The sequence below is a fragment of the Monodon monoceros genome, unplaced genomic scaffold (genome assembly GCF_005190385.1).
Source record: "Monodon monoceros isolate NGI ecotype Baffin Bay Population unplaced genomic scaffold, NGI_Narwhal_1 Super_Scaffold_12, whole genome shotgun sequence".
NCBI lineage: Eukaryota > Metazoa > Chordata > Mammalia > Artiodactyla > Monodontidae > Monodon > Monodon monoceros.
The window spans coordinates 13,261,190-13,275,186 of record NW_021703768.1 but is presented as its reverse complement, the minus strand read 5'-3'; the positions used below and the strand labels follow the sequence as shown (position 1 = coordinate 13,275,186).

General features: G+C 48.9%; 1 protein-coding gene across 2 annotated transcripts in view; it reads right to left on the bottom strand.

Annotated features, from left to right (window-relative positions):
• The window catches only part of OTULINL (OTU deubiquitinase with linear linkage specificity like), a 21,763-nt gene extending 12,709 nt beyond the window's left edge, over nt 1-9,054 (bottom strand). For both annotated transcript variants that reach the window (XM_029216678.1, XM_029216679.1), the window contains exon 1: nt 8,870-9,054. In XM_029216678.1, coding sequence (XP_029072511.1) covers nt 8,870-8,933 — 64 coding nt within the window. In that variant the 5' untranslated portion in view covers nt 8,934-9,054. The remainder of the gene's footprint in view (nt 1-8,869) is intronic.
• Nucleotides 9,055-13,997: the final 4,943 nt, after the last annotated feature.

Genomic DNA, 13,997 nt, shown 5'->3' with positions numbered 1-13,997 from the left:
CACACACACACACACACACACACACACACACACACACACACACACACGCTGTCCACACTGCAGGTGGGTTCCGGTTCAGTGGATTCATGACTGTGTCCCCCACTGGCTGGAAAGCACTTTTGAGGTGAAAGCTGAAGCTTAATTCACTGTGGACCTGGCCACCTGATGAGCTGTCACACGCACACTTCATCTTTGAAGCCCAGAGAAAGCAAGCAGAAGCCTGAACTTGAACCCACATGTTCTGACTCAAGGTCAGTGCCCTTTGAATTAACTACACAACTGCCCTTCCTGAGTAATTCTCTTCCAAGAATTCAAAATAATTAATAAGCATGAACTCGGAAGGCAGCTGTCATTCCCACTGTGCCTTTTTCTCTTCTAGATCAGACACTCCCCCTTCTCTCCACCAGGCCTCACTTGACATGATTTGGTGGCGAGGGGCAGGGGGTAGTCTCTTCACCAGCCCGGTCACTCTTCTCGGGACCCACCCCACACTCAGAGTGAGGCCGCAGGTCAGAACACACTGTCCTGCGTGTGACCAAGCGGGAGAGAATTCAACCACGTAACCACTTCTTCATGCTCCATCGGGAGTCAGCAAGTTTTCTGTGTGGGGTCAGAGAGTATTTTCGGCACTGCCAGCCGTCTGGTCTCCGTCCCATCCACTCAGATCGTCCCCGACAGAGGGGAAGCAGCCATCAGACAGTACAAGCGGGTACTGTGGTGTTCCAAGAAAAGTTTTTTACGGACGCTGAAATTTGAATTTCATATAAGTTTCACATGTCAGGAAATGGTATTCTTCTTTTGATCTTTTTTCCAACCATTAAAAAATGTAAAAACCATTCATAGGTCACAGGCCATATAAAAACTGAGTGGGACAGATCTGGCCCATGGGCCGTGGTTGGCCAGACTCTGTCTAGATGATACATTCACACTAATGCAGCCTGCGATTGTATTAGTATTCAGCCTGCCATCAACCTAAAGCCGTTTAGACCTGTTGCTGGAGCACATCTCCCCATCTGCTGAAGGGGGAGAGAGAAAAGGTGCTATCATCCCACTATCCTCAAACCTCCAGGTGGAAGAACTGTCCTGGAGATCTGGTGCTGACCTCCACCCCTCTACCCTCTCCTCTTCCTCTTTCTTGAGGGAGGGAGACTTACCTGATGGCAGGTGTAAGACCCTGTGCTCAGCTTAGCCCCCTCCTCTCCACTAGGATCTGCCTGCCTGCCGAGAGGTGCCCTTGGGGCTGCTGTCTCTCTGGGAGGGAGGCCTGACCTTTGAGGGGAGAGTACAGCTCAGGCACTGCCTGCAAGCCCATCTGGCCATATGACTAAGACATAGGGATTTTATCACCGAGCCAACATTTTAAAAATCCCTGACTTCCACGTCCACCTTTCAGTTAGTTCAGAACCTGGGAAGGGAAGCAAGGGGTTATCCAGATCGCGTGTGCAAGCTCTGTGCTTTTTCGACCCAGGAGCTGACACACAGCCCTGCTAAATTTCACGTTACTGGGCTTGGTTCACTGCTCTGACCTGTCATGGCTTCCGTGGTGCTCTGTCCCTGTCTCAACTCTTAGGCCTTTAAAAATTAAGCTTGTCTTCCACATCCCAAAATAGATCATTTATGAACATGTGACCAAGAGAGAAATAAGGTACACCCTGAGACAAGCCACTTTCGCTGCAGTGATTTTTCCATTAATCAGAATCATTTGGCCTCTGTCGCTAGTGGTTGCTCATCCTTCTAATTGGCTTCCCTTCTCCGCCATTTTCCGCTCTGAAGCCAATGGTGTGTGTGTTTTGTTGGTTTGTTTTTTGTATCTTTTTTTACATTCAATGGACGTGTCATCTCCTATTCAAAAATCTTTCTGGCTTTTCTTACTTATAGGAAAGACCCACATCCTGGCAGCCAGTGGAGTCATCTGGAAAGGCCTCTAAACAAGTAAGAGAGTAATGGGGCAATGCCTATTGCACCATCCCAGCCACAGGCCTCGGAGAGCTGGTTTTCCCATAACCAGGGACCAGCCTCACCACGTAACCCCAGCCACTGGTGGAACCAACTGAGAAGTCGGGCTGGGCCCACCACTGATGGGAGCCCAGGGCGCAGGCCCCCTGTCCTCCTCCCCTAGTCTCTACCCCTCGCGGACCCACCTACCTTTACGTGGTCCTTCAGATCTGCTCCCCTGAAAAGAAACCAGAGGCTTCCAAACAAACTCGCCAAACATTATAGAGCATTGTACTCAAAGTCTATTGACAGCGACATACTTACCAGCTGGGCACTTAGAAAGACAATCCTCGGGCCCCATGGAAGCAGAATCTGTGTTCTACAAGATCCCCAGCGATTCAAGCAGAACCAAAGCCTGGGAGGCACTGCCACCGAGAGGGAACCATCCTTGCCCTGGCTCTACCTGTGGAGAATCTATTTATTGGCTGGGCCCCGGTCTTTTCTTTAGTTCCCAGGTGATTCCAATGTATCACTGGCGATGAGACACACTGCTCCGGAGTCAGGGCTTCCTCCACCCTCGGCTGTTTCTGTTAGCTCAAATATACTATCACCAATTGATTTCCAAAATCACCCTTAGGGGAAATCATGCCAGATAAAGTCTCACTGGTCATGTAATCCAGCTACAAGTACGTGCTGCCTGTGTTTTGTGTCTCTTTCCCTTTGGCCAGGGTGGGGCTACTTTTACTAGTCAGTTGCTAGTTTTCCAAGGCTGGGATCTATGCCTACCTAAAAAAGGACTTTGCTGAAATTAATAATCAAGGAACCCAACTACTAATGTGACCTCCGGGGAGGTTGACCAACTCCTCCTGGCTTGCCTGGGACTCCTCCAGTTTTAGTGCTGAAAAGCTCCTCGTCTGAGGACATCCTTGGTCCCAGGCAAACCAGGACGGGTGCTCAGCCCGCCTCCAGGGTCCCCCTTGGTCTGACCCTGACCCTTCCCTATTCTCTCACCTCTTCCTCTGGCTCCAAGATGACTGGCGGCCCTCAGTTCCTCCATCAGGGCTCACTCTTGCCTCTCGGCCTGCCTTTGCCCATGCTCTTCCCTCATCTGGAATACTCTTCACTGTACTCATTCTCCAGCTCTCAGCTCAAATGTCACTTCCTGGGGCCAAGCTTCTCTGACCCAATCCCAACCCCCAGGCTTGGTCAAATCCCTGCTACACTCTCTCACAGCACACGGTGTCCTTTTCCTTCACAGCACTCATCACAGTTTATACAACTGTGTTTGTGTTTGATTAGTGTCTGTCTCCCTGTGTAGGTAAATGCCTTAAGGACTGGGACTGTGTCTGTTTTCTCTCTGCTTTCCTGGTCCCTAGAAACATGGTAGATAGTTAATAAATATTTGTTGAATAAATGAAATGAATCGATGTAGTCAGAATCCAGTCCACTGTCTCCACGACAGAGACTGCCGGTCAACCCCAGTATCTGTTCTCTCTTCTTCCACAGGAATAGAATCCTGACTTTGGCTGGATACCTAGCTACTCAGAATAAAGGCTACATTCCACCTTCCCTACGTGCTGGGTAGAGCCATGTAAGTGAATTCTGGCCAAGAAGTGTTATGGGCAGTTTTCAAAAGGTTCTGTTGAGAGGAGTGTGTACTCCTTGCCCTCCCTCCTCCCTACTAGCTGGAATGTAGGTGTGATAACTGACATTCAGCAGCCATCTTGGATCAGGAAGTAGCTGTGGGCGTGAAACCCATGCAGGGTGGAAACAAAGTGGAAGGAGCCTGGGCCTCTGACACTATGGAGCCCATTCCAGCCCTGGGGAGCCATGTCTGAGCTTTGCCATAAAAGAAATAAACTTACTTCACTTATTTGGGGCTGTTCTGTTATTCCACCATACCTAATCCTGCCTAACAGCCTCTCTCTTGCTGGTCCCTTCTGACTTCTAACATGCATGTCAGAAATGATGTGGGAATTCCCTGGCGGTCCAGTGGTTAGGACTCCACACTCCCACTGCAGGGGGCGCGGATTCAATCCCTGGTCGGGGAACTAAGTCCCACAAGCCGTGTGGCATGGCAAAAAAACAAAAAAGCAAAGAAAAAAGAAAATAAAGAAATGGTGAGCCACCACTCTTGTTTTCCCTTCCCTTAAATACACTCATGTAAATATAACGCAGGAAATGAGGCTGTGAAGCGGTCACCTCGTGGGATGGCTTCAGGGCAGTGGAATGAGCAGGCCCCAGGGAGTCAGGAACTCAACTCCAGGTCTGGTCCTAGACAGTCGAGCAACCTGGACCTCAGCTTCCTCCCCTATAAACAAACACAAGGAGGCCAGGCCACTCAGCGCCATTGTCCTCCAAATGCCTCTTTATGTTAACATGTTTCAGAGTTATGTTAGTGGAATGGTCACGTTGTGGTACAGGCACAGGATTTTAAGAAGTTGTGAAACAACCGAGGTTCAACTAAACTCAAAACATTACTCAAAACTTGCACTACAGGAAAGATGCCTGAGCGTGTACAGAAGATACATGAGACCTTGACAAATGCCAGCAAATACTTCACCCCTGAGACATGCGTGCTTAGGTCTGCATGTCTATTACACCAGCTGACCTGAAAGCAGAATTCTGATAAAGAGCCTTTTCCGCAAGGGCTTGCGTGGAACCCCAGTTTCTAAATGACAGCAAGAAATAAAAGAGGAAGATTGAGGAGCCTGGGGGAGTGGGGACGGAAAGGAGAATTGCACCTTCACATGTTAGAGGCTCCACACTTTGAATGAATCAATGAGGTATATGTGGGAGAAGATGCTGGAATATCCAAGCATGAGGACCAGTGCAGTACAAGGTAGGTCTATAAGCAGTGGCTGTACCAGTCCTCTGTCATGACAATCAGCTGAGTATCCCAAACTGAGTTTAACAAATGTTTAAGAAACAAAAGAGAGGGATACACCGTGGATAAAACTGATCTAATAAACTCTCAGTTTGAGAGATTTTTCTCTTTATTTCAGAGGAAGGAATCGATGCACCCAAGGCTTGCACTGCTTCAGGTGCAAAACGGAGGGACCCAACATTTATATTAATAATTCGATTGGCTACGTTGGCATTTCAAGGTGCGAGGCCAGCCTTAGCTACGAACTGAACTCCCAGTTCATTTGTTAAATACCAAGTAAAATGACACAGATATGATCGGGTCCGCCACTCAGCCCTTCACAACTGGACGGTGACTGACTGTCCTCACCCACGCCGGCCTGGCTGGCCATCTCTTCCACTTCTCCCGTCCTCTCAGCCATTCTGCTTCTTCCACAGCATTTCGACCTATCCTGGCAGGTGATTTGGAAGACACAGAGCACTGTTTTCCTGTCACTTTAGAGATCTCACAGCAAAGTTGAGGCCTTCTTGTCGCAGATCAACAAATACACCCACGATGTGCCTGGCGCCACTCTAAGGCCCAGGGAAAGGTTCTCTCTTCACAGTGAAGAAGTTCAGTCCACTTCTCTTCAACTTGGGAGACAAGACGCTCTGGGGAGCCTTCTCTGCCCCGGCTTAGGGGAGAGACACACAAGGTTCAAAGCCCGCGCCCCTACCCACCTCCGCTCCTGAGCCACTTGGGAACGGGCGCCTGTGCCCACGAGGCCCTTCAAGCCTGGGGGGAACAGGAGCTCAGGTCCACTGTATGGGCACACGAGAAGGCAGGACACTTTTTTTTTTTTCCCCAGTGAAAAAGACAGCTGTATGTGATTTACATTTAACAAGATTTACAGAAAGGGGTAGGCGTGGTCCTGCACTCCTGGCCCCCCCAGATCTGGGCAGTGCCTCCAGGACAGCCTGTCTGACAGGCCGAGACCGGGACCCCCAGGTCTTCTGGGTCCCTTCTGGCCGCCTGGGCCTCAGCGTCTGACGTCCAGCTTGACCTCTGAGGTGGGCCCACGGCACAGAGCCCACCCGGAGTGCAGGCGCTCCACAGGCCAGGCCAGGTCGGGAAGGCATCTTGTGGCTCTGGGGGCCGCAGGCACTCAGACCCCACCCAAGAGGCCAAACCCAGGTATCTGGGCAGCTGCCAGTGCTCAGGGAAGCGGGCTGGGATTCTGCTTCTAAGTTGCGAGAGGACTCTTGAGAAGCTAACTTCCAATTATCGATACATTATTACTCCCTCTGCCAGAAGACTAACCCTAACTAATATTCAATAAAAATCAATAACACTGGCAAGCAGAGATAGAGCTAATAAGGTGTTTTAAATTACTATGTATCTAACATCCAACAGTTCCACGTAAACTCAAAGTCAGAGTCACCTGGTTAAATCAACAATGGAAGACTTACTATTAAATTCTTAATTCAGAGGTTTATTGAGCATAGCATCTTACGTGCTACAGTTTCTGGGATTGTTGTTTATTGCCTGGGAATCCCAGCAACAGTACTAACAGACAAGCGTCCTTAGTCTCCTAGAAATGAACATAAACATTTTATCTTCCTCTTATTTAAACATGATGGCATGTCTATTCCGGCTCAGTTAAATGAAAAAGTAGAAGAATAGAGTATGACTAAAACAAAAGATCACTGGAAAAATGAGTGTATAAACAAAAACTTCTCCCTCTTGACTTACTGTAAAATGACATTTAAGTGTTCTTCCATTCAATTAATTACAAATCAATAAATGTGTATATAACCTCCGTCTTGAGAACAGATTGTCCTAAGTAACTGAACGTGGACCAGAGGATTCAAGTGGGCAGGAGAGAAAGGTCAGATACACTAGTCCATTAACTCCTTTAAATGGTACATAGAGACTTCAGAGCCACGTATAAAGAAACACACGTGTAGGAAGTTTTAGCTCGATAACGATGACTTTTTCTCCCGTGCACACACCTGTGAGTTCCCTTGAGCAACAACAATGGTATTACGTTGATAAGCCAACTTTACTTTAGAACAGCTTAACTGTGATGAGGTACCCTTGGAACCTAGAGTGCTTCCAGGTATAAGCCTGACTGTTTTAGGAGACAGAAGCGGGCGATGGTTTAGAACGTGCTGCGGGAGAAGCCAGGCTGCCAGGGCTTGAATCCCGGCACCACTTACTACCTGGACACTCTGAGGAAATTCCGTGACCATTCCGAGCATCACAGGACGGTGGTTGTAGAGATTACATAAGACTATGTATGGGCAGTGTCTCCGCATCCAGCACCGTGAAGAGAACTCCAATACCCACTGCTACTGTGGCAGGGACAACGCTGGGGGCGGCAGACACATAGGACAGCACCCACCTGCTCCGGGGAGCCAGGTGAAAGGTCACTTTCAAATTCAGTCATTGTGCCAATCAAGAATTTCTACTTAGCTAAAACACATGGTGCTAAAACTTACATTTTATTTGCTATTTAATCCATCTCACAGCGTAAGAGTAGAAGTATAAAAGTGACAAACAGGCTGGCAAAAAATAGCAACTGTGGACCCCTTGGTTGTAAACATTCTCTTGTAGGCTCTGTTGCGGGCATGTGTTTTCAATTGCAGTGTTGGTTTTCCTTTTCCTAAGCCCTCAAACTATTTTTTAAGGAAGGAAAATGTTTCCCTTTAGGCTGGAGCTGAGGAAAGAATTCTCTCTGCGCTCACAGTGCCTGCACACCTTGAACTTGGTGCAGTGGAAGGGAAAATTCCTGACAATTACATTAAGCCAAGAGTAGATACCCTTCCGCGCCCCCCAGTCAGCTTTTCCCAGCTGTGCCCCACCTCCGCTTCCAGCTTTGCTCTGCCGAAACAACACAGGGAGAAGGGAAGAAAATCACATATGAAAAAGTTCAGATGGATACACCCCCAGGAAATATTTGGCTAATTCTATAAGAATCCAAGGTGCAGAAAGGTTGAAAAGGAGTTCATTCTCCAAACTTTTGAGAATGGGAGATACGTCAACCACAGAATTCTAGACTGGGAGGGACTTTATGGATCAGCTAGCCCAGTGCCCTCATTTTATGGACCAGGACCCAGAAGCTTCGAGGCCCGCAGTCCTGGGCAAAAGGATGTCTAGAACTCATGTCTTGTCTCCTAGAACCGGGCTGTTTTCACCACACCCGACACTTCGCTGTGTGAATCAAAAGCTCCTGCTGGGACCAAGAATCCGGGCTCAGAAGCAGTCCCAGGAACTTCCCATTGACGCTGCGGCACCTGGAACAGGCGTGCTGCCCAAATTCATCAGTGGGCTCTCACCCCCCGGGTGGCCTCCAGGGAAATACACAATCGGGAATGTGCTCCAAACTGAGAAGCAGCTCATCTTCCTCAGACCTGGGGCTGAAAGCATGGGAAGGAAAGCACCCTTCACTCGTCCGGTGAGGGCCCCGCTACGCACGCAGAGGGCAGAGACACCGCGACACAGGCGGCGCGCGGCGACCCCGGCCACCTGTGCCATATACCGTGCTGCCGCTCCTGTCCCTGGTGACATTTTTTGTTTCAAAAGCCAGAGTTTTCTCTGTTGCTCATCGAGTCTCGACCGCTGCGAAGGTGTCGGCCACATCCTCTGCCAGCAAAGCGCGAAACCCGTCAACTTCCCTCCGACAACAATCAAGGGCTCGGAGGGGACACCGAGAAGGAGACACCGGCGCTCCTGGGCGCCAGGGCCCGACCCCAGCCGCTGCCGGGGCACCTCACGCCGCCGCAATGCATCCTAGCCCGCAGGACCCGCTTTCTCTTTCCAGGAACCCGCCAGCTCTGCCTCGGAGGGTCGCTCGCTGCCTCGGCCCGAGGGCGCAGTTCCTCACTGAGGGGCGACCCCCGCCCCCGACGGCCCCCCAAACCCTGCAGCCCGTCCCCCTCCCCGCCCCGGGCAGGGCGCCCAGGACCTCCCACCCTTGGGATGGCGGGCCGCGAACCTTCCAACCCAGGGCTGCGCCGACGGCCGGCGGGGAGACCGCTTCCCGGGCGCCCGCGGCCCCCGCCCCGCCCCACCGGGCCCCGGGCCCACCTGCGGCGGAGTCGCGAGGTCGCTGCCGCTCCCGCTCCTGCGGGGGGCTCCTCCGCGCCGCCATGGCGGCCGCGTGCTGCTGATGCGCGCGGAGCCTCGACCGGTGGGTCTGTCAGACGCGGCGGCAGCCTGCCAGCGCCCCGTCTTTCTTCCCGGCGGCTGGCGTGCGATAGAGGCGCCGGCAGGGGACCGCAGCCTGAGCTCCCGCCCCGGGAGCCCGCTGGTCGACTGACACACCGGGCCACCAATGGGAGGCCGCGGCGGGGCCGGAGGCGGGGACCAAGAGGGCGGGGCCTTGCGGGGTGGGCGGGGTCTCTGCGCCTTCTGGGTCGCCAGCCCGGGCTGCGCAGAGCCGCTGGTACTCCGCGGGGCGGGGGTGGGAAAGACACTTCTGGGATGCAAACGCCGCTTCTCGGGGAACATCCTGGGGATTCCACCTGGACGGGTCCTACGACCTCCCTGGCACTTTATATCGAAGGCCCACTGAGTGGGAAGGAAGGAAGACTGGTGGGTGAGATGGTGTGGGAGAGGGACTGGTCCCATTTTCCTCTCATGGCAAGGTTACAGCATTCCCTTCCCTGGCCCATACGTTAAACCGCTGGTCGGTCAAGGTTATGGGTGGGCGAGACTGGAATCCAGCTGTTGACCCAGGGCCTGTTCCACTAGACTCGGCAGATTTCCTGATCTTGATTTCCCTCCGGCTCAGGAGAACGGGGTTGTGCTCACTTAGAACTCAGTTTACATTAGGAGCGTTATTGACAAAGCTGATCATCTGTTAAAGTGGTTTATCAAAAGGAAAAAACAAGGCAGTAGCGAATAGTAAAATTAAACAGTCCAACAATAAAATGCACTCACAACAAGGTTCTTTCACCCCTGATTTCCTTGTCAGATGACCTTTTTTTTTTCACAAGAAAAAGGAAGAAACTTAAAATCTTGGTGAACACTTCCTCCTTCTCCAATATACACAACTCCAGAGACAAACAGACTTGCATGTGACATGGTTTGGTACCTTTTGAAAAATTCCATAACTAAAGAAAGATGTGGGAAACACCCTGGAATTTTAGGTGGCTCCAGTATACTTAGGGCAATGTCTGCAAGTAACCACTTCCCCCCTCTGAGTCTCAGTGCAAATGATTAGAGGATCCCACAGGTCTTTGGCAACTTCAGGAAAATTCTGAATCAGAGCAACAGCAATTAATATAATGCTGGACATTTACTGAGAGCTGACATCAGGCCAGGCACTTTGGTAATCCTTTTATGTCTTACTTTACGTATTTTTTCACCTAATCCTCACTGGTCCAGGAGGTAGGTACTATTGGTTGTCTTGTTGTTGTGCTGGGTCTTCACTGCAGCACGCGGGCTCTTCATTGCAGGCTTCTCTCTAGTTGCGGCCAGGTTTAGTTGCCTGGAGCATGTGGGATCTTAGTTCCCAGACCAGGGATCGAATCCACATCCCCTGCATTAAGGGCGGATTCTCAACCACTGGACTACCAGGGAAGTCCCAAGGTAGGTACTATTGTTATCTCCAGTTTACAGATGAGGAAACTGAGGCTCAGTAAATGCTGGTGCAGAGTTTGAACCTAGGTCTGATCTCTCAACCACCCCACCATTCTGCAACCCATGATTCACAGAAGATAATAAGAAATGTTCCCAAACTCTGCTGCAGGTTTAGAAAAAAAATCCCTTCTATCCAAGTCAGATTTTAACCTAGAGGGGTAGTTTTCCACAGCCATAAACTATGATTTGCATGTATAGAGCCATGTTATACAAAGTAAATGACTTAAAATTGCTGTGTATAATTAAACCTAAACAAAGTTATGAGCTGTGATGAGTATAAATTGTCTATTTTAGAAGCTGAAAATACCAGGGCTAATTTCTTGTGATATAATAAAATAAAATTTTCTTGAGTCCTTTAACCACAAAACAAATGAGCCAGTAACTTCCCCTCCTCCCACAAGAGAAAATTTATGAACACAGCTGTTTGGACTCAGCCTAAAATCCTTTCAATTAATTCACAGTCAGGGTTCCCGTGGTTTGCTGTAATGTTTACTGTTACTCTGAAAGCTGAGTGGAAGGCCTCTTTGTGTGGTACTTACAGACCTAGACCTTGGAACCAGACTGCCTGGCCTGGCTGCATACTAGCCATATGGACTTGCTCAATTATTTAAACTTTTTGTGCCTCAGTTTCCTCATCTGTAAAATGGAGCTCAAATGAGTACCTTCCTCATGGGATTGTTATGAGGATGAAGTAATTAAATATATCCCAAACCCTTAGAGTAATGCTTGGCACATAATAAACACCACATAACTATTCATCAAATAGAGGATGTGGCTACACCTAGAGATTTCTGATTGGCTTTCTGGTCTACCCAAGTGTGCTTTGCTACCTGTCTTAACAGTTACGAGGCTATTGATCTTTTTTTATCAACGTGGATTGTGAGCTTTTTAAGGGCAAGAATTCTGATCTAGAATCCTTAGTGTCTAGCTCAGTGATTGAATTTTTTTTTTTTTTGTATATAGACTGTGACAAACCTTTATGGCCTTTACTAACACACATTCTTGCCTTCTACATTATATCACATCTTGAATACACAGGCTTAAAAGAAAAACTATCTGGCTGGTGCTGCACTAGAAAAATAACTATCATTGAGCCCAGTATAATAAAATCAGATTTCATGGAGCTATTATGTAGAGCTTGAATATTTTTGAATGGGTGAGGCCATACTTTCATAAAGGTTGCATTCAGCAAAGATGCCTGTAGCAATTGTCTCAGCTGAAATGTTGACACATATTATTAAACTCATGGAAATATTGACCTTAGAACAACTGATGACAAAGTCAGTGCCTAGCATTGTGCCTAGAAGCACATCGCTTGATTGTGATGCTGGAGAGTTTGGACTGAGTGGCCAGGGGCAACGGCTACTCACTCCAGTTAGTCACATGGACAAGCCTGATATGGTCCACATCAGAAGAAAGAAAGGGGTGGGGGAAGATGGGGGAGGCTCACTGGTCAATAAAGCATAGCAAATATTTTCTGAGAATTTTTGTTTTCATAAAGTTTTCTTGACCATTTGAACTCTGAGAATGGAATGTGAATATCGAGAACCCCTGAAGACATTGCAAAACGTATTCTCCATTGCTATGCCAAACTTTTCATGTTACTCAAGAGTCACTCATTCACATCTGGATCGGCCTCAGGCTAGGACAAGTTGACGTTTGTTCTGAGAACAGTGGAACTCGTTACACCTTTGGGCAATAATTGCAATCTTCATTTCTATTGAGAGTTTGCTTCGTGCCGGGCTTCTAGTTAAATATCCTCCTCTAGCTGGGAGGTTGCAAAAGAAGTTGCTGGTCGGTTGCTGTAATTCCTGCCCCAGGAATTGTGCCTGCACATGGAAGGTACTTATTCAGTATTCATTGAATGAGAACGAGCGAATGTGTGAGTGAAGGCAATGATTGGACTTACTACTAAGAATCAGTGGAATTTTCCCAATTGTACTCACTTCCAACTGTCCTTATCCAAATTCATTGTCTTTCTTTTTGGTGGTAAAATATACATAACATAAAATTTACCATTTAACTTTTTTTTTTTTGGCGGTACGCGGGCCTCTCACTGTTGTGGCCTCACCCGTTGCGGAGCACAGGCTCCGGACGCGCAGGCTCAGCGGCCGTGGCTCACGGGCCCAGCCGCTCTGCAGCGTGTGGGATCTTCCCGGACCGGGGCACGAACCCGCGTCCCCTGCATCGGCAGGCGGACCCTCAACCACTGCGCCACCAGGGAAGCCCTTTACTGTGGTTTTGACTTGCATTTTCCTAATGATTAGGGATGTTGAGCATTTTTTAGGTGCTTATTAGACGTTTGTACATTATCTTTGGAGAAATGTCATTTAAGTCCCTTGACCACTTATTGTCTTTGAAAACATTATGCCATCACTGTTGATATCTATAAAAATTAAAATTTGAGAGACCCTTATCTTTACTTCGGTTCTGCACTGTATCAGGTAGGGTCAGCTTTTCTAACAGAGGGCAGTGCGTAGAGGTTAACAGGTAATGATGATGATGACGGTAGAGCTTAATCGAGCACTCATGAAGTGCCAGGCCTCTATTAAGTGCTCCACATGTATTAATTCAACCCCCACTTGAGATATGTACTATTATTATTCCCAATATACAGACAAAGAAACTGAGGAACTAGGTCATTCCGCTAGTAAATGGCAGTGAGAGTTGAACCCAGTTTCTGGGGCCGTATGGAAAGTGTCTCCTAAAAAAAAAAAAAAAAAAAAAAATCACTTCTCAGGAACTCAATGATTCCCTGAAAGCCACGTCTGTTCTTTTTCCTGAATGAGCTGAGGCTCAGAGAACCCTGGTCCACCTGCAACATGCCAGTCCAGGGCCTGGCTGAGATGCACCATGTCCACCATCACAGCATGAGGCAGAGCAAATGTGTGAGACCAAGACCCAAGCTGGCATTTCACAGCCAAAGCTGAGAAACCCAGAGGGTCAAAGCAGGAATGGGGAAGCCAAGGTGTGAAGCCTAAACCAGCAGAGAAACCAGGAGAGTCCTCGAGAGAGGGGCCAACGTGGCAGGAGTAGAAGCAGGTCTAAAGAACCCTGAAGCTGCCCAGAGGGCACTGGCAGGCGCTTCTGTGACTCCCGACACTGAAGCCTTAAACTGTCCCAGCTGGGGCCTCATGCAACAGTTTAAACTGTGTTCCTTGGTCTGGGATTTTGTCTACTGTAAAAATAGTATCAGTCAACTCAATTACAACACTATCCTATCAGTCATTCACACCTTAGTGTCAACAAGCCTTGGTTCCCACTAAGAGCAGAGGTTGTTAAGGAGAGTGCAAAGAGAGCCTAAGAGCTGGCAAGAGGGATAAAGGAGATCAGCTGAGAGCCATAAAGGGAACTGAAGGATGTGAGGGTGGTGTGTGTGGAGAAGAACTTCACAATTTTGTGTACGTCCAGACCAGAACTTACCAGAGCTTAGTGTTTCCTTTTTTTTTTTTCCAGCAAATTAGATGGTTTCACTTGTTCCCAAATTCCTGACAACTGCCCTGCCTGCAGTTTGCATAGAGCGGGGCTTGCTCACGGTCTCTGGCCTTTGACCTTGGTGTTTTGCACTCCC